Here is a 25,262-nt window from a genome sequence, read left to right on the forward strand (position 1 = left end):
ATGGGTTTATTTGAAGGTAAGTGAAACTGTTAGATTCATACATCGACAATTTTCTTTTTCCGGGTTGTATTAACAATGATTTACTTGCAAGGTAAGTACAAAACACAAGAAAAATAGAAGAAGTATCGAAAGATGTGGCTGCAGATTAAGTTCGGATTTAAAGAAAATTCGAGATTAGATCGAGTTCAAATTGGAATTTCTATTTAAATTCAAATATCAAATTTCAAATTTTTGGATTCAAATTTCAACTCTTCCTAGTGCAAGAGTGTCCTTTACCTATTTCCCACGAAACTACGATTTTTCCAATACTTCGATATGCATCTCCTGAGAGACAGACGTGCGAAAAAGGGGTGCCAAAAGAAGAAACGGGGTGCAGCAAAATCACCCAGCAAAACACCTATCCATTACTCGCATCGATCGTTTCGAATCGTGCAAATCTTGCATCGTAACAATTCGATCGAACGTAACGATTTATATGTACAGGTGTAACACGAGAACCAATCGTTTGGATGCTGGCAAATTGTTCCGTCTATAACCATCGAATGTATCCTAATATTACATTACAGTACCCGCATAGTGTCTCATGGGAGACTCAAGAATCACTTTCCCACCCCTTTTCCGGCAACTTCCTCGAGAAGAAACAGCTTCCGATACCCAAGGATCCTCCTCTAAAATTCTTCCGTGATTTCCCTATCACACACCGAATACAAACCACTGAAAATCGCTTTTTCACCCTTTCTCCAATTTCCTCGAGAAGAAACAGCATCCGACACCCAAAGATCTTCCTCTCTCTGAAACTCTTCAAAATCACAAATTTAAATACAAACCACCAAAAACTGATCCTTCAATCACGTCCGTGTACTCGTCACTTAATCCCATTTAACAGTTTCACCGGTTCGCGTTCTTAACTGGTATCGATGAATCGAGAACGCGATACGCACGCGATAAATTAACACGTAACAGGCGCGCGTCTCGGTTTTCACACTTGTCCGACGTTCGTTCTAATCGCTTAAAGTATCCCGTCGCGTCGTTTTCAAAACATTACCGGCCGCGAAGAAGGGAAAGGGGTCGAAATCGACTAGTCGATTCCTCAAAGAGAAGACGTACGAAGTGCCACCCTATTTCGAGATAACAGGCGTAGTATCTTTACGCGTACGTGAATAGGTGCAACGAAAAGCATCCCGCTTTCGGCGCGTTTAAGCACAGCTAAAGTAAATATCAGCGCGTGTTACGTGCCGTGACGAAGGGGCGTGCCGTTTCCTGAAGTCATTTGTCGGGAAAATGTCCGGCTCTCGAGAACGTGATCCTTTTTCCGTGTCCTGCTTGCTACCCTTCCATCGACCGAGACTTATGTCTCCATGCAGCTGTCGCGACAGCGTAAATCTCGTCGGAATCCGTCGCTTCTAATTTTTTCCCTCGTTTAAACACCTACTCCGTGTTTTGAAGATCTTCTTTTTTCATGGAACACTGTATCATTCGTAGTAGGTAGATTTGTATGTTCAAGATTTGGTATATACTTTTTTGTGTCTCGTTTAATCGTGCAGTTGTTTTGGGGTAGGTGGATTACGAACGAGGTTGGTATTAGAGAGTTTTAAATATCGGTTGACGTTTGTTTGGTTTGAAAATCTTTCCCAGCTCGTGTAGATAAAAGTGTTACATTTCTGAGTTTCCGCTATACTTAATCTCGGAGTTATCGAGGAATAACAAAAGATCGAATTATAGAACCAAAGTGTCCCTTAAGGTTGCTTATTTGTTCTCGGTGAAGTCACGCTAGAAGTCTCTCGTTGGAGCCACTTCACGAACGGAGAACAATAAATCGACGATTGATACTTCGAAAATGCAACGTTTCGAGTAACTAATAATAGCAAGATTGTAAGGTCTGAGCGAGTGCACAACGTGCAACATCCTGGCACGTGCGTAAACAGCTCTTTAGGTACTTGCAGCTTCCAGCCCGGCGACACAATAGTCCCGGGAATATAAGCGTTTTGTAACACATCAATTCGTGGAAATCTAAAAGTGACAAAACGTTAACAACCATCTCTGTTCGTTTTTGTCGAGAAAAGAAAACGAAGTCTATTTCCTCTGGAAGCTTTTCCAAGTTTCTCGATATCTCCTAAGCAGTAAAATTAAACTCGCGCCACAAAAATTTATTTAGTCTGACGCGTTCACCGCGCTGCTATCGGAAACAAATCAAATTTGTCGACGTCGTTAAATCACGTCTCTCGGTCGTTCAACGGCCGAGAGAGAACGAGAGAGAACAAATACGGTGGCCCATAAAATCGCGCTCCTACAGGAATCAGCCCTACTTATACTCGAACGTCACTGTGTCGTCGAAGGAACTTTTCCCTTCCGTCTTCCTCCGCCGTTCCCCTTTTGTACGAAAAGAAAACTTCGTTAATGGCTGTACGTATCATGGACCGTGATTATATACCGAAGTTTCCCTGCGGAGGACACAAAGCTGTTCTCTGTTAACGCGCTCCCCCTTCGAGCGTCGCTTTCGAGAGGGTTCTCTATCGACAGATTTTACGAGCTCGAAAACGAACTTGTAAGCGTTCCGGAATTAAATTCCAATTTCCCTCTTATCGCGATTTAATTAATTGTGTTTCTTTCCTTTCTTTCAAGAGATATCAATTTTTTCGGGGGTTTTTTTTTTTGGAGTGGAAAATTGTTTTCTCATGGTTCGCTCGATTTCCTGGTTGTTTGGAGAGGAAACGGAGGCGCGAACTAAGGAACAACGATCCTGATCATCTTCCAGAGGGATCAGAGAGGCCGCAAACTTGTCCAGCTGTTACACGGTCACTTTTGCGGCCGGATAGGTGAAAACGACTTAAGCGTTTCGACATGTGTAGAAACACGACATCGGATACTTCCTTACAGAGACCTCCTACCATAGTTGTTGCTACTCCAATTGAGATTTACGACGTGACATCGTCTAAATGCCGTGAAACCGCCGGTACACGCGTTACCGCGCTCGGTTTTTAGCGCAACAAGTAAATAAATTTCGTAGTCGAGAACTGCCAGTTTGAATCGCAATTTTTCCTAATTATTCATCTCGTAATTCTGCCCTTTAATGAATTTTACTCGTTTTTTTTTCTTTTTCTTTTTTTTTTTTGAGAAATTTCTACCGGATTGTTGGTTTGCAACAATTGTAACGATGGTCGTGTTGCATGGATAAATAGCGAAATTACCGTAGGTACATGCTGACGGAGCAAGAGTTACGAATTCTGTTTTGACTTTCACGCGAAAAAGTTGGCATTTGAAGTTTTTTCGCGATGAAATATGTGAAACAGGACAATAAGTGATAAAGAAGGTTATTTAGTACGAAGCACGGAACAATGCAATTGGCAGTGTTTGACACAAAAGAGGAGTGACGCACTCGTCGCGACGAGAGACTTTGTCTCTCCTTGAAACAGTGATTGAGACAAAGACAGGAGGAAGAAGAAGGAGGAAGAGCGAGAGAGCGAGAGAGGAACACGCCTCCCTTTACGTGAAATCTGTAACCATTCTCGTGCATGTAATTCCCACATGACTAAAAAGGGGGCCCGGTGGTGGGGAGATATGTAACACCGGGATCCCGAGTCAAGCTCTCGAAGTTTAGTTTTGCTTACGACAACTGTAAGTTCCGCCGCCTCTTGTCCTCTGACCTGACTCGCCGCGAGTCAAAGAGATGACAGTGATTCGTTACCGTCGAAAAAGACCCGTGTCACATAGTTAACCGATCGGAAGTGTCACCGTTCTTCGACCACGCGGACATTTGGATACCCCGGGAGCATCATGAAGAGTGAGTAAATTCTCTCGAGTTGCAATTATATCTTCTGCAACATCCTCGATATCTCGTTTAACGAAATTCACGTTCTTCCGAGTGATCTGTTGTCACGGATATATGTGGTGAAAAATAAGTAGGGTTATTTGCAATTTTATCGAAAAAGGATCTCTCTCAACCCTTTAATTTTCAGTGTCTTTCTTTGATGACACATTTATTTCAATTTTGCTTTTGTTGTAATACAGCATATGGAACGTAGTTTACAGTGTAGCTTTAAATATGAAAGAAAAGAAAATAATTTGGTGAAAAGGAAGTGTGACTGTTTCTAACTTTATCAAGAAAGAACCTGTCTTCTTTCGATGACACTTTCATTTTACCTAATTTGCTAATTTGGGTATTAATGGGTTAACTCTACAATTTCACCTACTTCCTACAACACGATCGGTGATTCGTCGAATTTGATTTGCACGATCTTCTTCATGTCAATCTATCATCAAGGGCAGATATACGACGAAGAAGAAGCTTCGTCAAACAAGATTTCGTTCGAAAAAAAGAGTCATTACCGTTGGTATAATAAAATCGACGTTCCATTAGATTCGATTTGCTTTTTCGTCAAAGAAATCCATCCCATCGGAAGGAAACGGCAATTTTTCCCTCTTCTAGCGAACGGTCGCGTTCTTGCGTTTCTCGAGCAACGACTTCCAATAATCCTGCTAAATTGCCAGGCCGGTTGGTCGAAGTTCGTCCGTGTATATCGGGTTGGCTTAGTGAAACAGGAGAGAAATCGTTAAATAAAAGCGGCCATGGAGCCGCAGGTCGAGGGAACGCGGCGAATAGTAAAAAAGAGCAACGTGTGTCGCGGGTCGTCACGGCAGGCAACCCCCATCGTCCCTTATGGCGCACGGCCACGTGAGATTCGAGGATTTCGTCAGGCCCTGCGCTGCCTTTTGTCATCGGCTCGGCCCTGGCCTCAGTTCGTAATTCGCAACGGCGACAACGTCGAGTTACGGCCAAGTAAATTAACTGCACGTTATTTTCTCTCGTTTTTCTTTTTTCTTTTTTTGGTCGTCAGATTTCTCGCAGTTTGTAGATTAATTTAGACGATCTACGTATCGCCTGGTGATAGGAAGATTTAAAGAATCCATGGGATAAAAAATAGATACGAGAACTATCGAAGAATGTGAACAGAAAGTTATTACAGAAACTGCGGCAAATTATAAGAATTGAAGTATACAAACAAATGTTGCGATAGAAGAGATAAACAAGCGACAGAGAAAAGTGAAAATCAGAAGGAACCAGGCATTCTGATCCCTTGCGTTGAGAGATTGCAAAGGGGGAAGGTAGAGAATTTGATCGAAGAACTTTATCGTTTATCTCGTATTTTGGTCAGCACAGTATTAATATTGCCAAAAGATAAAAGAAATCGTAATCATTCAGGAATCTTAATCTTAAAATTACCAACAATAAGACAAAGTATCACGAATTTTCCCTCATAAAAGATCCTTCATTTATGGAAATCTAGGACTACTAACATACTATTCTTTTACTAGCACTTGGATAATGAATTTTAGAACAAGGCCTTGATGAACTGTAACTGTCCCGCTGCCGTTGCACTCATGTGCATATTTTTATTGCGCGTGCAAGTCTGATTATGGTAGAAGATGCCTCGTCAGCATAACAGACATCCATTATCGTAGCGGCGTCCAAGGTTGCGCCGTTGGTGCCTAACCAGAGGACTGATTTCTTCCTTCTCCCACTTTTCTCTTATTTTTTCTTTTGTTCTCTCGTTTCTTTTTTTCGCACGTGAACACGTTTTCAATCGACGTGTTTCTCAATTCGCGAACGCCTCGTTGTATCCCAGCTTCTCGAATTAATTCCATCTCACGACGAAATATCCGTACCGCGGATTAAGTAGCTTTTTTTTCGATGACGTGCGTTCGACGATTCGTTGATACTTCGATCGCTGATTTATCCGACGATCTTTCGTAATCGCTCGTGTATAAAGTAAATAAGGTGTGAAGTATGACATTGAAAAAAAGAATGGAATATGATAAATGTGCGATTAATCACCAGATTAATTTTTCTTCGTTTCTATGCCGACTTTTCCATTTTCAACCGTTTCTCCTCTTAGAACGTCGTTGAGAAGATGCATACCAGCAAGCTCTCTTCAACGTGGCAAAAGCATCACGACCGCGGGGACGAGTCGTGGCGTTTACAGCCGAATCGAATGGCAAAAGCAACGAAACACGGACTTGAGAAAGGACTGATTGCTTGTGTTCCATCTGGTGCTTCGTTGCGAAGAAAAGCAGTTTAGAAGATTCATTTTTCTCTGTGATACACTGCGGGGAATACGAATCGAAGGAAGAAAAGAAGAAGAAAAATCTATATATTTATCTCGATATTACCAGAGAAATTGAATAAAATTTGCGCTATACAACCGCTTGCTGATTAATACTTCAATTTATTAACGAGAATAATTAAACCTTCGTGTAACGACGGTGGAGAAATTTCGTAAATTGTTTCGGGCGAAATTGTTCCGAGGGTTTATAACTGGGAAACGAGGGAATTCATCGGTCGGTTGTTATATTTTCTGTGAAAATCGTCGGGTGAATTCGTAGAAACACAGAGAATATACGACCACCCTCCGCTTTCTTTTGACGTTCACCTCCTCCAAGCACTGATGTATACCTCGGGGTGAGAGGGCAAAAGCGTGGAGGTGATAATAAGCCGTAAAGACTGTGAGACGCATCAGGAATGCGTGAAGCGTTTATTCCCTTTAGGTTTACGAACGGCTGGATGTCGAGCACGGGGCAATCATCGAAGTGGCAATATTTCAGCGAAATTATTGCGGTTGCGAGATGTCACCGATACTTCGAATAATTCGTTTCCTTTCTTTTCGTACAAACGTAAAGATTCATTTCCTTGAAGCACGGCGATAAAGGTTTCGAAAGAAAGAGCAGCTTTTTAAGGCTCCGGTCGATTACCGGCAAATCTGTGACTAACGAAATGATGCATAACCGTAATGAATTGGTCGCGCGAATTTTTTTCAACGTCCACGTTCGTTTCTCCGCGTGAGAAACGCGAGGGACGAGGAATAACGCGTCGCCTGTGATTTATACGAAACGGTCTAGACTCGAGACACTGCTTCGCTAATATTTGTAGTAAACACTTCCTTCCTGATATCTTCGACTTCTTCTCTTTTGATTTGTGTACTCGATTTATATACGTCCCTGTATCATAATTCTTGCGAACGTCGGAACGCCAGCCGGAGATAATGGATCACGGGAATCCGTGATATTTTGGTTTGGCTTTGTTTCATTTATCTGTGACAATCGCGAGATGATTCGGTCGGGCGTAAATTACAAATGCGATTGTGGTAAAGGTGGGATAATTAAAAGGATGCGCTCGAAGGAATTGAAATTTAAATTCAAACTATCGAAGATTTAAACTTAGCCAATCAAACTCGAAGTCTACTCAAATTTAAATGTACAAATTGAAAATTTTAGTTGTAAGTTTACCAATGTACATATCTGGATAAATGGTTCCGCAGTAACACTTTACAACCGAAACACCTATCTAACGAGGGAACCGAAAGAAGAAAACGAAAATGTCATCTATAAAACTCGTGACGTCAATATATCAGCAAGCAAGTCGGGTCAGTTGGACGAACGCCAAGGTGTGAAATAATGGTACGTTAATCTTGGCGCTAGGCGTGAGATCATCTTAAATTACACCCTATTTAATAAACACTTCTCACGATGTACAAGAACTTTCGAATTGTCCATTAATTAAGAAGGTACGAAAATATTCTACAAGGTGATACGTCTCCCAATTCGCTGTTCTCTCTCTCTCTCTCTCGTCATTTGCAATATGAAACGCGTCGATACTATTATGACGTAGGATGAAACCTGTAATGAAATCGCCGTAAATTTCCGTGGATCTTCTCTAGTGCTCGGCGAATCGTCAGACGTAATTGGAGAATATTTTTCCTTGCACACGCTCGTTGCAATGATGCGTCTATACAGTGGGCGCATGTAGGATGTTATACTTTGTAGAGTGTGGCGTCATTCAACGCAGTGTACGTGTCCAAGTGGAAAACACAGGCGACACCAATTATCCATTTTTGCACGGAATTATCGCCGTCGACCGAGATAACGGTGACCATGCTCGACGTCGCGTACAAATCGTTTTGCAGAGAGAAGACACTCGAAAAATACCATCGATCTTGGAATTTCGCGCGATGCTCTTGCTCGTTATCGCGAAATTCTCACCGAAATACCTTTCAGATCAAAATATTATCACCAGCACATCATTGATAGGTACATCAACATATCCCAGAAATATTTCCTCGATTTCGCTGTTTTCGTTTCATAGACATTCGAACATTCCTTACAAAATTTATATCATCTTTTTTTAAATGAAAAAAAAAGAGAATTCTATTTTTCAAAAATAAATTTACTTTTCAATACTATGAGGGAAGAAAGATGAAAGAATCTAGCATCACCACACGGTTGCGAGATGAGCGCATTTATTTGTCCTGGCGATTGTCATCGGTCCCAGGGATGACACCGCGTGTACACTGGGTGGCCATTTTAGAGGCACGCCTGGACGATCAGTCACACTTAACGTCAGGACTGAAGTGACTTAGTTTAGGGCTGTTTAAGGGCGGGCTGTTCGCGGATGAAAAGCTGGGGGCCTCGCCCATTCGAGACCGTTGGGGGTGCGAGGCTCTCTCTCCCGTGGTAGTTCGACCGTTTCTACCCTCTCCATCTTCTCGACGAGGTACCAACTAACAACGTGAACGAGAGGGCTGACTTTTCTGCTAGCCAACCTTTCCCCTCCGTTCATCCCTCTCTCCCTCTTGCTCTTCTACTCACGTCTTTTTCTCTGAAAGCACTCCGCGAGAACTATATCGTCGTTGCGCCCAAGTACGTACACACACGATCCCGTGGAAACGTTTCATATACACACATGTCGTTCTTCGGTGAAACAAGGGAACGCTGCTGGTTTCTCGCGCGCGACGTTTCCTCTTCGAGTTTAAGGGGTTGTTAGATTTTTCCCACAACCACGGAGGGGAGCAGATTGTCGTTACACTAATTGTTACTCGTGTACGTTCCAGTCAGACAAAATACCCCCGTTTTATTTCATCCCACGACACGAGACATTCGTCGAGATGAAACTTCGTTTCCATTCTACCGTCGCGAAAACGCAATTTGTTCAAGTAGTTCCCGGTATTTCCGAACAACGTCGAGTTCTGAGAACGGCAGGGAAAGGATTCGATCGTCTTCGATCTACAGCTTCCGCGTGTAGCTGCCGCGAGCGACATTTAATCAACATTTAACCATTCGATTGCCGTTCTGCCACGGGTTTACAGACCTACTTCTCGCGTTTCAGCATCGCTACTCTGGCGTCTAAACACCGTATCGAATTCGCGATGGGTGGTCCGACGCCAGTTACCATCCTATCAACACTGAAACTTCTTTCATCTGAAAAATACTTCAAAGATTTTCTTACGTTTTCAAATTTCCAAAAGAAATGAAAGATTAAAACACAGCTGAAATATATCGTTGGAACGATCGCGATGAATAATATCTTGTAGTTCGAGAAAGAGTTCCATAACTGCATTGGCACACGCACACGCAGAGTGTGAGGCGTGAAATCGGGTTACCATGTTTCTTTTAAATAAACGCTCGGCCAACGCAATGAGATCAGCTAGCTTGTCGCGAGAGTGTATCAACGTTTGGCTGTGGAAGACGTAGAGAAATCCGAGGTGCACCGTTCAGGGGGTGAAAGGTGTGACGGAGGAGAAAAGTGTAGGATTACCGGGTATATACGTTGCTCGCGTTGGCTCGCGGCTGTTGTTTGTTGGGTCCACGGACAACATTGTAAAGTAAGTGGAGTAAGTTAACCGGGACCGTGGGTCCATGCTCCTGGGGCCACGTGTTGTACCGTCTACGTATCGGCCTGGAGCTACGTAATAGCGCAGATATGTCAGCGTAGAGCAACTGTTGGCGATCGTACACGGTCGTCAGCAGAATGGAAGAGAAACACGGCTCGTAGCGCAATTTAAACGCGTCGCGATTCCAAGTATCGGCTGCTTGGCGTCCACGTGGAATCGCGAACGTACGACATAAGAGCGGAGGAGCAACGTACTCTTTGATCGTTAGAAGTGGGGATTGTGACAGATAATAATGGAAAGGAACAGGGTGAGAGAAGCTAATGTCTGATTAAACTTTGTTTCGTGAGATAGATCTGTAAGAGTGTTTAACCCTTTGCCACTCAATTCTTCTTCGTTTATGAGAGGAAAAATTAGGGTTGATTAGAAAGTTACATTTTGACGGCAGAAGCAAGAATTAGTAATTACATTTAACTCTTTATAGAATTAGGGTTATTCAACTTTATTCGATTTTGCTTCGTTCGTGAGAGAAAAACTTATTGCTGATTGGAATGTTACATTTTGACGGGAGGAGCAAGAATTAGTAATTACATTTAACTCTTTATAGAATTAGGGTTATTCAACTTTATTCGATTTTGCTTCGTTCGTGAGAGAAAAAATTATTGCTGATTGGAATGTTACATTTTGACGGGAGGAGCAAGAATTAGTAATTACGTTTAACTCTTTATAGAATTAGGGTTATTCAACTTTATTCGATTTTGCTTCGTTCGTGAGAGAAAAAATTATTGCTGATTGGAATGTTACATTTTGACGAGAGAAGCAAGAATTAGTAATCATTATATTTAATTTTTTATCAAATTAAGGTTATTCAACTCTGTTGTTCCATTTTGCTTCGTCCATGAGAATAAAGATTATGGTTAATTAATAATTGTTACATTTAACTGTTTATAAAATTAAGTTTATTCAACTCTGCTCGATTGTGCTTCGTGCATGAGAAGAAAGATCATGGTTGATTAAAATGTTACATTTTGACTGGAGGAGCAAGAATTAGCGATTTTCATAAAGAGAAATTAGCTGATAATAATGTAAGAGTGTAGCAACGAAGCAAATTCTATAAGAATTGTGTGAAAATGCAGACTTCGTCTCGTTTGCCGCTTGTACGTCTTTGTAACGATATCAGAGAGAGGAAACGAGGAGGAGCGTAGCTGGTTCGAGAACCGGGGGATTAATATCGAGTGTACCCTATAGTTTTTGAGCAAATATGCAAGATCCGTGTTCGCACAGGGGAATAGTGACAAAGATAATATTTGTTGAGATTTACACGCGTGCCGTACCAACGTTATTTTCGTATCCGTAATACCGGCGTGTCTTCCGTGATCGAGCACACACGATGGAAGCGCGTGCACGCGTGTTATATACCTACGCACAGTATGAAAATGTTGGAACACGGTAAGCGACAATGAAAATAAATCGAACGATTGTTCCGTCAATTCCACCGGACCAATTTGCATCAGATAGATGCGACAGAAACGTGAACCCGGCGCTTTTCCCCTTCCCCCATGTAAATTTCACGCGCTCGTTTTTCTTTTTCCTCGAACGTTTTTCGGAAATATTTCGACAGGCGTAAATGTTATAAATATTCTCTACGTGAAAAATTTGACGAGTAAAATTCCGTGCAAAACAATTTTGTCGAAATAAAAACGAAATGAAAAAAAAGAAGAAAAAAACATTAAAAATCACAAGTATCCAGGATGTTTTCATCCTGTATATATTCTATGAAGATGATACATCCTTCAGGCGTGTAGTCTAGCGAACAACAAATTGGATTTGCCGTCGTACAGTGGACGGCACCGATAAAGGTCGCGGGGTTGTGAAGGACCGAGCAATTCGGCTGTTTGTTCTTTTAGCAGAATAGCTCCACTTGTTTCCCGCCCACTTGTATCATATTTTTCACATAAACATCGCGCTTTATGCTCGAACATGCGATATGCTAATCATCTAAGCTATGCTAGAGTTACGTCAGAGAGCGGTCGCTGTAGAACACGAAAATAGAATCCTGGTCGCGGTGAACTTGATCGATCGATCGACGATCTAATCAACTTCCTAATATTCATACTTCTCACGAGAGCTTGCAACCAAAAGAAAACAAAAAGATCTTGCAGCTTCTGAGAAGATTTTCATCGTTTCATTGAGAATCGGAATTTCAGCAAGGTCGAATTGCAGAGTTACCACGGGACGACCTAAAATCTCACGAGCTCACGTTCCGACTGGATCCACCAGTAAATCAAGCTGCGTCTACGACCTAGAGCAACGAACGTGGACCAGTCAACCTTCGTTCAGTTTGTTAAAATGCACAGGCACACTCCTGGTCGTTGTGTCGTGGGATCGGTGAATGGATTTTCTGTCCTGTCCTAAGGGGGATGATGAATCGCGCGCGTACCAGCCCCCTTGTCTTTTCGTCGAACACGAGGGCGTTCTCAGGACGAAACCGGGCTGTTCGGCGGGGGTGTAACTCTGTGATGGAAAAAGCGGCGGCCAGAGAGTAGGATGGTACACGCGTTGGACGGATGAAAATGTAGGTGAGCCCGAATGTTAAGCCGTGGCGGAGTTGCAGGCTCGCGCACACCCTCGAAAATGCATTGAGACGGTCACGAACGACAACGAAACGGCCTGATTCACAGTGCGTCCGCGCGTAATTCACAATGGCCTATCTACGTGTGCAACAGTGATCATTTCCACGATGGTAATTCATGGCCTGATCCAGTATCCCGCGGTCGGACACGCTCACCAATGGAACCGAATCGATTTGCTCGACCGTTCAAAAGAACGAGGGAATTCGTTAATTTCGATGGCAGCGCTAGGTCGATGGTCCCATTCAGGTGTCACGATTCCAGTTTTCGAAGAAGATCTTGATTCTTGATTATTCCTTCGACACATTTCAGGGACGTTTATTATGATGGACATGATCGGTGAAAGAATTGGAGGTTTTGAAAGGAACTGGTGGTAGGAAGATGTGAATTCTCGAGAGATTTCGTTGTTTCTGATAAGTATGTTGCATTTGAAAACATCGAGAGAATGTTTGGATAATTTCTAAATATCAATTTGTGGAAATTTTTGCACCGTAGTGGAAATTTCCTCTGGTGCTTCGTTTCGACGAGGGAACGAGTGTTTTGACGTTAGTTTGTTTAAAAATAACACGTTTTACGAAACGCGGAAGAGCATGCAAAGGTGTTTCTCGCCTTTTGTTTCTGCAACAATGCCGTTTGCAAATCGGACAAGTAACCACGTCAGATTTCAATCACGTCGTTCCTCTTCCTCATTGGTATACAACATGTTCGACGAACGAGAGCAATTCGAGCGAATTTTCCAAGTGTTCGACGAGATTAGGAAGAAGATCCGTTAATTGAACGTCGGATTCGAGCAGCGCCGGGCAGAAATTGGATCACATTCCTCCATCGCTCTGCTGATCACTCGTAGATATCGATCATATTCGTAATGGTATATAATAACGAGCGTTGTATAAACGAAATCAAGAAAAATCTCGAATAAAGTTCTATCGTTAAAAAGAAACAGACAGGCAAACACTTTTGTTTCGTAGAATTCGAAAGTTCTAATCCCGTGAAACTAAATATTTATAATTCGATGACCCCGAGTGACACGTTTTCACCGCTTTTTCCCAACATCTGGATAATCCTGGTCAAGTTAAGGTGCAACCACGGTCGCACGTGGGTTCGCAAACGAACCACCCTCTCTGTCTTTCTCTATTCCGAACCGTTATATCGCGTCTTAGCTTAGGAAAGGTGCGAGAACGACGTGAGAGAGAGAGAGAGAGGGAAAGAAAGAGAAACGATGGGAAGAAGAAACACATGTTTCGTATTAGATCTTTTCTACCTGTTGACCCGAACCAGGACGTATAGAAAGTGTTTAACGAAGAATACCATGGTGTGGAGGCAGAGTAGAGAGGAACACGTGTTCCTTAGCTAAGGTACTGGAGGACATTGTGTCCACGGGAGGCGTCTAGACAACGGCAGGTTCTTCCTTCCTTCCGGAACATATTGGCAACACATGTTTCCTATTTCAGAATGCACTTTGCTCCTTGTGACAAAAAGGTGCATAGCAAGGTGGTTATACAGCCTAGTCGTAAAAGGCAGGTCCAACCTGTCCTTCCTCACGTTTTTGCTACCGACGAATTTGCACACGTGACGATGTTGCCCCGCGAGAATTTCGGAAACGTGACGAAACCGTCGCTGATCGTTTTCCAGAATCTCTCCCTGGGGAGACTTCGTCAAATTTCAATTCTTCCACCGAAACAATTCGTTTTCTGATTACATTCGAAAAAATGATTCCGTAAATCCTGTCGTGTAATCGAAACAATCGCTTCAACGATTACACGTCGAAGGTGTTCGAAGGAGAGTCTCTAGAATTCTGAGGATTCGAGGGTATTATTACCATCGGTGATTCCACGATAAACGAAGGGAGAGAAGAGAACGATCGAACGAGGGAAGTTATAGGTGTCCTATGGTGTCTCGTCAAGGGAACAGTGCGGCCACCAGCAATCGCCTTTGCTTTCGATTTTGCCACCCGTCGTCCCGGTGTATACGACCGTCCGGCACGGCTGTCATTCGAATCACTTGGGCTTTCCCCGGCAACCTTCGTTACGACTACGGCAACCTCTGCTCTCTTCCCGTCTCCTTCTTCCACGAGCTTTCTCCTTCCTCCTCTCTCTCTTTCTCTCCCTCGAAGGTAGCCTATTCTCGTCTTCCTTTATCACCCCGTTGCTGTTCTGCCTCTGTCTCTGTTCCGTCACAGGAACCCAGACAGAGAAGTTTTCACGTGCGTGTACTACAGAGGGGTCTTTCGACTGACCCTGCTCCTAAGGGTGGAGCTTAAAATAAGGGTGGTACCTCACGGCTTACCTACCCCATCGAGAAACAGCATTGGGGATGAGATGGGAAGCGAAGGAATAGCAGTAGGAGGAGAGACACGCCGACGGAGAGAAAGAGAGAAGGACCAATACACGACACGAGGTGGTCTCTCTACAACACCGAATTGTGAACGAGAGTCCGTACGGCGTGCACTAGTCGTAATTTCAGTGCAACAGACGTCGGTCGTGGTGCGTGCTTCAAGTTTCACCTCGGTGTTGTCAGACTCGTGACAGGAATCGAAATTTCCAGATCAGTCGACGACACTCTTTTTTTTTTTCTTTTTTTTCTGTCTCGCGCCGGAAGTTCCACGAGCTTTTGCTACTGGTCCAGAGGAAGCTGTATGCGTGGATGTGTGCGTGCGTGTGGGTGTGTGTGTGTGTGTGTAGGAGATTTGAAAGAAAGTGTTTGGAAGGAGAGAAATCCTCGTGGAAACTTTTCACGCTGTCCACATTGGGAACACGTGGTCAACGCGATGTTGTGAACGGCAGCACGCGGTGTCTTCGAGGTGTACCAAGTGTCACGAGCGAATTTCTATGATAGTAACTGAACGCCGGTTCGATCGACTCCGTGAGCGTACAACGTGGAGATAGAAGATGGCGCCCACCGTCGAGAGCCATGGTCGACGTATTATTTTAGAGAGCGATCCTTATATCGGTAGTTGGAGGCGGAAACAGGCGCAGAAAGGTAGAGAAGTTTCTTTCGATACGTGTCTGTTGAAAAGTTTTTCGCTGCGACGTTTCTTTTGTAATTGTTATTTAACAGAGTTTCGCGTGTTGCGAGTAAAGTGTTACATGTGTGACACTCAACTTTTAACTTTCAAATTTTTAGATTTGTTTTCTAGTTAAGATATTATAGGTACAGGGAAATTCTATTTGTTCGGAATTAGACTTGCACCCTCTTTGAATCGATTCGTTCCGCAATCACGAGGAGGAAGAAAGGTTTCACGCAGGAGTTCTTTATACGGGTACACAGAGAACAAGTGATTCTTTTTAAACGCACATTCCAAGAATACAGGAATAGGTAGAACCGAGCTATTTCTACGGTGTTATGCGTGTTAAATCTTCAGCGGTACTTCTAGGTACCGCGTCCATATACCACGAGTCTCGGTGTAGTCACCCCGCCTTCTATATTTTCCATTCTTCCTGCCCCGACACTCTTCACTTTTTACGAGTGAAGCTAATTAAACCGAAGAATTTCACGATCCTTCGACGCCTATTGTCACTTCAATATTTCCGATTCGTTCGTAACGTCCACCACTAAACGTTTCGTCGTTCGAAGTCGTTTTACCCTCTCGTAAGTTTTCTTTCTTGGGTAAGAGAAACAAGATCGGTACGTCTACTCGTAGATTTTCAACAATTCAGGTACGTGAGGGGAAGATGTTGCGACCGCGCGAGTCGCGGAATTGGTGACTGAAACGACGGGGCAGGAAAAAAATGCATTATTCAAGCGAATTTCCATCCGTGAGAAGTCTCGGTAGATGGGTAGCTACGTCGTTAGATTGCTCTCTTGCCGGCGTTTTAATGACGGTTTGCTCCCTTTGCTTTCAGTTCTTGTAACGAGCAGCTTCGGCGTCGTTATGGCTTTCGCGCTGTATCATTCCCCGACGACGTCGATCGCCATATTAGCGACGTTACTCCCGTGAATTTATTCCGTCGACGTCGTCCATATTATTACACCCGCGAATTGTTCATTCTTTCTCCCTCTGTTACGGAGTACAAAAATAGTCATTTAACAAAACGTTCCTTCGTTCTTCTTTGTTACGCGACATAAAAACTTCTGCTTTTATACCTATCTCCTATCGCATATTAAGCTTCCTAATCTTTTCTCTGTTGACTTTCTCTTTTACAGACAACAGTTCTTCTTCAGATACCATGGACCTAAGATCACACAATCACTATGATATAAGTCACGTGAAAGGTAATTCGATCGCTAGCACGTCCGGCCCGCAGGAAGGCGTAACGAAAGAGAAAAGCAAGAAAGCAGCGCGTATACGCCGCGACAGGGAGAATCAAGAGTTTTCGGAGCTCGCCAAGCTGTTGCCCGTGCCGGACGCTCTCACTCCGCAAATGGACAAGGCCAGCGTGATTCGGTTGACCACCAGTTACTTGAAGCTACGAGCACTGTTTCCATACGGTACTAAATTAATTATCTCGTAATAAGAAAACTTCGTTTCGAGAAAAATTCACGAACGCGTGAAAATATGCGTACACAGCTGGCAGAAGTTTGAAATCACGTTCCTAAGTGTTCCGGGTATTCTAGAATTTCATTTAACCCTTTCGCTGTTTACAGAGAGAAACAGCGATTACTTTCAACGCTCGCCTAAATCTCGATATTTTATTTGTGAAGTGTGAAAATAAATTAATAAATTGTATTATTGCATCGGTTCTTAGTAAATTAGAGTCCACTTTCACGGAACGCGTATATTTGCCTTTCGCAGCGAATGGGTTAAACCAACTTCAAATTTTTCTCAATCCAGTTTCGTAGGTTTCAAAATATCTAAAAATTTATCGACGAATTCTTCAATCTTCGACAGCTAACGATCAATAATATTCCCAATCTTTATCGGTATTGACTGTATTACCGATCTTGTGCAGACCGCTTTGCACAGTGATTTCATATTTTTGGCTAGCGATGTGTGTTTAATAGAAGAACAAACTTTTACTGCTTGATTAAATGGACAGTTCGTCGAGGGGGTTAGACACAGTGACACTTAGCAACCCTCTGGAAAATAGTCGAAAAAAGAAAAGGAGAAAGAAAACAGATCGATTGGTATTCCTTTATTTCCGGGCGACTGGTTACGCGCGACGATACCACGTGCCCGGGTAATAAGCTTCACTTAGCGGTAAACGGATTGAAACGGTATTCTTTGTTAATTCAGCCACCGGACACTTACGCGCAAAGGGCAAATAGTATCGGATGAGATGGATGTGATTGCGCACTTAATGCATTGTTAGTCCCCGGTGCTTTGTAAGCAAAGCATGGGGGCTGTTATAGTGTTACAATGGCTTCCCCCGTCTCGCCCCCGCCCCTCGCGCGTTCTTACGACATCGGTGAATTGAATTTCAAGTGGCTGCATCCCTCTAGAATACGGTCGCGTCTTTATTCTTTGGAAAAAAAAAAAAGGAAGAAAAAAATGAAAGGAAAGGGAGGATGGAAAAAAAGACACGTTGCCCACTCTGCGACACTTCAGGGGCGTTCCTTTTCGTTCGCGGTGGAAAATTAGCTGTGGTGAACAGGTAAACGAGCGTGAAATCCTTTTCGGTGAAATGAAAGCAACGACAGCGTTAAGGTGGTAAATTGAACGAGAGTTAAAGTTTAATTAAACGTCGTCGATAATTATTACGTAAAAATGATTACGTCTAACAAGCGAACGAGATACGTCGACAAACGTGTTGGTGATCTGGTGAAATTTAGCGGAACACCGGTGAGATGGCAATGATCAAGCCATTTTCCGCGATATTCCACATGGGGCTGGTGAAAACGCCCCTGCAACTGCAACCGTGGCTGCACGGGCGCGAATGTATTGTAATTAATGCGCAGACACGAAATACTTGGCTATAGGCTTAGTTACACGTCGAGTATGAAACGTTGCTAGAAACATGTATATCGGATCATCGGGATAAGAACGGCAAGGTGTTACAGTGTGTGCTGTGTCTCCTTAGACGAGACGTCTTTCTCTCGTGATTGCTAAATTGTTACGCTTAAAAGTGACCACTGTTTACCTACAATCGAGACTAATTTCCGTACAACGAACGCGAAACAATTGTTTGAAATACAATGGAGAAAGTTTAGATAAGAATTTTTCGAGTCGAAGCAAACGTGAATTTTTCTCGATACCGAATCGGAGAAGAAAAATCTCGCATTTTTACTGGTCGCACTCCCGGAAGATTGGTCCAGCCGAAAGTCTGACTGTGTGGCGAAATCATTTTTCAGGGCTCGGTGAAGAATGGGGTGCTTCCCAGCCAGGCAGCATCTCCCTGCAAATCGCCTTCAAGGAGGTGACTAGTTATATTTTGCAAGTAAGCACTCATCGTTCTCTGTGTCGCGCCCTATAAATCGATGTAACGTCTTGCACACGTTTTTATAGAAACAACGTTCAGCTATCTAAGCCTTGGTTTTCATTTCCTTCTGAAAAGCTTTCCGTTTTGTTTCGAACTTCGACGAGAGTAAGGCGCGACCAGAAGTTGAAAACTGTATTATTCAACAAAAGAAAAGAAAAAATTGATAAAAAGGAAAGGAAAAAGATCACGGTGTAAATGAGAAGGTCCTCCGAACTTCTAACGACCACGATACTCTTTTCTTTTTTTCTCTTTTTTCACATTCGCAACTTTAGAGTCATTTTTTTATCGAGAACTCTCTGTTCGTTCCAGGCGTTGGACGGTTTCCTCTTTGTCCTGGCGCCCGACGGCAAGATCATGTACATAAGCGAAACTGCCAGCGTGCATTTGGGAATGGCCCAGGTGAGACAATCACCTTTCCAATTTACTCGATTGTTCAACAGAAAATTTCGAAGCGTTCGCCCGATAAACGATGGCGATGAATGTTATTTGGTGCAGGTGGAGCTAACGGGGAATAGTATTTACGATTACATCTACGAACAGGATCAGGCCGAGATGATGTCTGTGTTGAACCTGCCGCACAGTCCAGCAGATACGGCGAACATCATCTTTCCACGGGCAAATTCTCGCGGTGAAATCGCACTGGAGCGTATTTTCATTCTGAGAATGAAGTGCAACTTGGCGAAGAGATGCGCCGGACTAGTCACAGACGGATACAAGGTAACGCGTTAAAATTCACCATATTCTTCAACCTAATCGCGGAAAATACGCGGAGCAATTTTCTCGAGAAATTTTTGTAAATAACGCGAACGTTCACGGTTCTCTACTAAGGAGAAATACGTGGCGATTACGGGTTTATTGGCTTCCGTAAATCGCGCAATATTCGCGGCAAACAAGCCGGCGAGAGAAGACGCCGGGGACGATCGACGATTAGCATAACGGCCGGGCTGCTTGCACAGGAAATCATAAAACGAATAAAAATTCAAATGCTAAATAAGAGATAAGAAGTGGCGAGCTAAGTAGGGACGGTATTGTCCTGGTCACGCGCGAGTCGAAAAGAAAACGGCCACCAGGTAGAATGCGTACCAGGTGAAATTCGCTCGGCCGCATCCGTTCTTCCGTGCAATAAAAACACTCGGTCCACGTGAGCTCGTGCCTCACATCCGGAATAATCGAAATTCACGGGAATCCGTTCGGTTTCCTTTTTTCTTCCATCCACTCGAACCTACCTACGCTTTTTCCAATCCTTTCTCTATCTTTCGTTTCAACGAAAATTCGAAATTTCTTTCGTTAATCATTTCTCTCTCTCTCTCTCTCCCTTCTTTCATCCTCACTTTCTTACCAACATTACCATAGATCGTTCGAACGATCAATTACGCTAAATTGAATATCTTATACCTACTTTCCGAGGCTAGGATCCGTGGCCCGGAGGCACGAGGCGCATCGTTATTCACGGATTATCCAAATTACTTTCCATCGATCCGATTAAAGCAGGGTCACCCTGTACAGTCCGGTTTCCGTCGACAACTGCTCGTCTCTCAATTTACGATCGTTAATACACGTATACGAACGATTCCGGGAAAATCAGGAAAAGTCACCCTAATATTATCACGGTGATCCTTGTCGATTTTGGTTAACGCCAAATGTCCCGACATATGGTTCCGTAGGGTAATAACGATCGTTCTACTTATCGTAAAGGGTAAACGCGAGCAGGCATAGGGAAAAAGGGACCTGCGAACACTTTGCACTTGCCTTCAGCAAAAGGAGACAGCCCTCGAGAAGGAAAATGTTTGGCAAATAGCTCGTTCAAGCCCGCAGCGCTATGATGACCGTGGCTCTCGACGAAATCGCACACAGAAAAGACCCCAATAGGCGTTGAGCAAAGTCATGAATGCAACCCCTGTGAGCTGTTAGTAGACGAGCCTCGAGGGGGGTTGCGGAGGAAGAAGCTTGCTTTTTGTATGGCACTTAGACGCACAAAGACCAAACCGTAGTTGGCTTGACTTTGTGGAGGTGCGAGCACGCGTTTTGCTGGGATTTACACGGGTCCATGCCACGCACAGTGAATCGGATCGGCGTTCTCGTGGACGATCCGTTGAGAATGGGACTCGAGATGTTCGAGACCCACGAAGAAAAGGGAAAAAGGATACTTTCAAAAGTTGATCGATTAAAACTTAGTAATTTACCTTTTTCAACAGGTACTTTACACCACGTGAAAAAGATAAGAGAGAAAGAGAGAGAAATTGAATCTCTGCACTTGCATTTACATTTACCATGAACGATAAGAAATACATTTAATTGGTGCAAAGTACACTACATCAGGGAAGAATATAACCTGGGAATTAGTTGATCGTTGAAGCACACTACACATGCAAAAATTGGATGGTTCGAGCTGGTTTCCAGTGGAGGAAAGCTCAAGCGTATCCGCGTGCTCGTCACCGAATTATGTACATATTTCCTTTCCGTCGGTTTCGCGGCACCCTCGTGTTCCTGTCCTCGCACGCCCAATACCGCGCTGATGCACCGGCGGAATTGCATATATGAGTTGAAACGAGTATGCAACGCGGGCATACGGAACAAGCCTATTTGCTTTACAAATTCGCGGTGCACTCGAGACGCAGGCGACGCTGAACGAGGCTTTTTTTCCATTTCATCGGCCATTTAATTAAGCAGGAATTGTTAATTTGCTTGTGAGTGCGGCGTCGTTCCACGCGAAAATCCGCACTTCAACCCTTAGGGAACTACCGCTCGAGTGTAGCACTTACGACCCATTTCGAGCGGGTCGAATAACATTAAGAATAATCACGTGCACATATGTAACTAACAATAAGTCCCCTGTGTCGAGTGGGTCTTTCTTAATTACGACCTTTCGTTTCTGTACCTTTAAACTGTCTCCCTTTGATCAACTTCTATCTCGTGAGGTTAATTTCGAAGGAGTTCTTTCGAATCGTTGTGTAAAAGTTTCTGTATCCGTTCTACGTAAAATCTAAGGAAAGTTTAGGAAACGTGTATCGTTAAATTGCCTCTGTAAAGATGAATCGATTACACGTGTTACAGGTGATACACTGCACCGGTTATCTAAGATGCATCGTGGAAGGACCAGTGGAATCTGAGAACAAGGACGGTTGCCTTGGCTTCAGGAATGTCGGGCTAATGGCCGTTGGCAGTTCTTTGCCGGGACGTTGCCTGACGGAGGTGAAATTGTATCAGAACATGTTCATGTTCCGCGCGTCGTTGGACTTTAAGCTGATCTTCGTCGACGCGAAGTAAGAAAAAGTATCATCGATAACTGTACAAATATCCCTACCTACCGTTCTCTCCTTAAAACCACGGTGATTCACGTTTATTTGCCTGTTGTCTCAATCGAATTCGAGGAGAGCGAGCGATTCGAGAGGGAGGGAAAATAATGGAAGGGGACGCGAAAGTCGACGAAACAACGAACCAGATTATTTCTGTCGCTGCAATTACGACGCGGTGTTAAGTTGCGTCGTCGATATATTTCGACGCCAGGAGGAGAGAGAGAAGGGTCCAGGTTCGACGGCCATTAAAATCAGTTTCGTGTTACCCACCACAGACCACGCTAGACATTTTTTCCTTCTACCGACTGCTCTTTTTTTCTTTTTTCTCGTGTGTGTTTCGTCTCTCTCTCTCTCTCTCTCTCTCCTCCCTTTTCTCTCTTTTTTTTATTCGCGTCAAATAAATATTCCGCGTGGACAGGGCTGTATCATGCACGTACACGCTGGGAAATGAACACGTGGCGAGGAGTATAAATACACGGGGAAGGGCGATGGAACGCGGGATGAAATTTTATATCTCTCGTCCCGGAAAATCGATTTCCCTGGATGACGACGGTTATGTAAATCTTGAATTCGACGGCAGATTCGAGCGAAAATAAATACACACGTCCGTTTATCGGGAGAAAAAAAGAAGGAATTCGTTTTGGTTGGTATAATTATAGCGTTTCCCGGTTTTTCTGTTTCGTGCTGTTGCAGCGTGTCGCAATTGACCGGATACGATCCGCCGGATCTGATCGAGAAGACGTTGTACCATTACGTCCACGGATGCGACATGATGCGGCTGAGATACGCTCACCGAATGTGTAAGTATTTTCGAGCAATTGTTGCTACTTTAAAAATGTTACGTCTGTAAATTGGAAATGAACGGCGATTTGTTCGCGAGCGGCGCCATATTGGTGCCAAGGTATCCAACTTTCCCTCAGCACTCTCGTATAATTTTGTCGACTTCTTTCCAAGCTTTCAATTACCGACAATATTATCTTCTACATTTCTAAATTTTACAAGTTTCTACAATTTTCGATACATTTCTATTGGAAAGATCTATCGCGAATAAAAGTGCCGCATCTCGAAACCTTATCGACACACAATAGAAACAGAATAAACGATCGTTTCTGCGTACAGAAATCTCCCCGAAAAATTAAACAGACGTATTAGGAAGAACGTGAACCAGCCAATAAGCGCTGTTCGTTCGAAATAGGCCTTATTTCCCCTGGCGCGTGTAACTTCGAAAGCGGTCTCAGAGGCGTCGACGTGGTATCAAAGTGCTCGAAGAAGAGACTCTCGCAAGGCCAAAAGCAGCTGACGCTGCTTAACTCGGCGACGCCCTCGCTGGCGAAATATCCTTTGATCTTTCCTTTTCTCTCATCCTCCGCGGGTCGACTTTTGAGACGAAGCAGCCGGTATAACAGCATTTCCCTTTTCTCTCCTCTTTTATTTTGCCCTCCACCGCCTCCTCTCACCTTCGCCGCGCACGCCAGCACGTTAAAGCCTAAGTATATGCACACGTAGTACATACAGGGTGTACATTATTGATTGAACAATGCTGCTATGGCGCTATGAGCAGAGTAGAAAAGAGAGGCTCTGCTCTACGCGCGCGCGCGCGCACTTCTCTATGTGTACGTACATATGTACGTGTGCCTCTGTCCCGTCCGTGCGTGTGCGTGAACGTGAACGTGTGAGGGTGGACGAGAAGGTAGGGAGACGAAGGGGGAGCAAAGGGGTGGTAGAAGAGGGCAAGAGAGGAGGAGGCTGTTACTGCTATCACTGTTTGAACAGACTCGCAGTTTCACGAGCGCAACTCGAAGGGAGCCTGACATAATGCCACTAATGTCTGCGCCTGCGGATTGTACGATCGACGTTGTTACGCTCGCGAAATTTCCTTTCGCCGCTGTAGTGAACCTTTTTTCACTCCCTCTATGCGGAATCGAGTTTTATTGCTCGTAGATAGGTACACGAAATTAATTGTAGATGGACACAGACCGATTCGCGATGTCATTTCGTTCCCCTTTCTTTCTGTTCGCAGTGCTGATCAAGGGACAAGTGATAACACAGTACTACAGGTTTCTAACGAAAACAGGAGGATGGGTGTGGATGCAGTCGCACGTCACGATCGTGCACAACTCCCGAAGTTCCCGGCCGCAGTGCATCGTGTCGGTGAACTACGTGTTGACGAAACCGGAGAACACGGACCTGCTGTTGAACTGCGAGCAAAAGTCCTACTGCTCGAACCCGAGCAATCCTCCCAGCACACCTCTGTCGACGCCGACAACCAGCGGAAGCGGCAACGAGCTGGACAATCACAGTCCGAGTTCACCGGCGTATCGAGGCAGATCGAAGGAATCGCCTGATAACGATTACGCGAACGGAGCAGCGTATCCCAGGCCTGAATACGTCGATCTGACCAATCACAATCATTATCTGTCGCCACCTTATCAGCCGCAAAACGTCAGCAACAGCTCTCACGAGGACAATTCGAATTACAATCCCGATTGGTTCTTCCCCTACGGAGGTAAGGATGCTTCGAACGTGGAAAGGTTGCGATAATCTCACAACGTGTTTCGATCACACCTCGATCAGATTGAAAGACAGAAACTTTTGCTTCCAGAGATACATCAAGATCCCCTGGCTACGGTACCGCAGCAACAAGAAGCTCAGCATCCACATCCGCTGCATTACGCTAGTTCTCCCTCGAACCTCCAGCAACACAGTCCTCAGAACGCTCAACAGAAGCACCAGCATTCTCCTCACTTGCTCGACCATCCAACACCGCCAGCGAGTCTACCACAACCGCAACCACAGCCACAACCACAGCCGCAACCACAGCCGCAGCCACAACCTCAGCAACAACAGCACAGCCCGCCGAGTAGCCAACAGAACAGACCTTACTCGACGTCGTCGAGCTCCTGTTGCAGCACAGACGCGATGGATAATCATCTACCGAGCCCTCTGAGTCTCTACCCTCTGTCACACGGTTATTATTCTTACTATCAACACTACATGCCCGACTCTGCGTCGTCCAACTTGAACGAAGCTGGCGGCGTGATAATGTATCCTAACTGCGGTTTGAACAACGAAAATCACAACGCTACACCGAGTACCAGCGATTCGAGCAACGTTCAACATTACGAGTCGCTTTATCAACCACACTCGAATCATTACAACACCAACAACAATCCAGCGAAGCATTCTCATCATCATTTGGAATCGTCGTCGGCTGGTTACACCAGTGTGATCGTCGATTCGCAGCAATACAGCCCGAGCTCGGTGCAGGATCTGATTCACTATCATCATCATCACGAAGCACACCATCAATTCGTTCACTGA

The 25,262-nt window shown here is 44.3% G+C and overlaps 1 protein-coding gene across 1 annotated transcript; it reads left to right on the forward strand.

Moving 5' to 3' along the window:
* On the forward strand, positions 1-25,262 carry LOC108570865 (single-minded homolog 1-like). The gene is made up of 10 exons (XM_017932795.1): positions 1-16; positions 14,722-14,772; positions 16,433-16,717; positions 18,518-18,603; positions 18,955-19,044; positions 19,141-19,362; positions 21,700-21,908; positions 22,635-22,741; positions 23,962-24,447; positions 24,544-25,262. Exons 1-10 carry the CDS (start codon positions 1-3, stop codon positions 25,260-25,262), a joined length of 2,271 nt encoding a protein of 756 aa, XP_017788284.1.

Source organism: Habropoda laboriosa, unplaced genomic scaffold, assembly GCF_001263275.1.
Source record: "Habropoda laboriosa isolate 0110345459 unplaced genomic scaffold, ASM126327v1 scaffold90, whole genome shotgun sequence".
NCBI classification, from domain to species: domain Eukaryota; kingdom Metazoa; phylum Arthropoda; class Insecta; order Hymenoptera; family Apidae; genus Habropoda; species Habropoda laboriosa.

Coding starts and splice junctions, on each gene's coding strand:
- LOC108570865 (XM_017932795.1), top strand. Junction 21,909..22,634: donor CTGATCTTCGTCGACGCGAA/GTAAGAAAAAGT, acceptor GTGCTGTTGCAG/CGTGTCGCAATTGACCGGAT. Junction 24,448..24,543: donor TTGGTTCTTCCCCTACGGAG/GTAAGGATGCTT, acceptor TTTTGCTTCCAG/AGATACATCAAGATCCCCTG.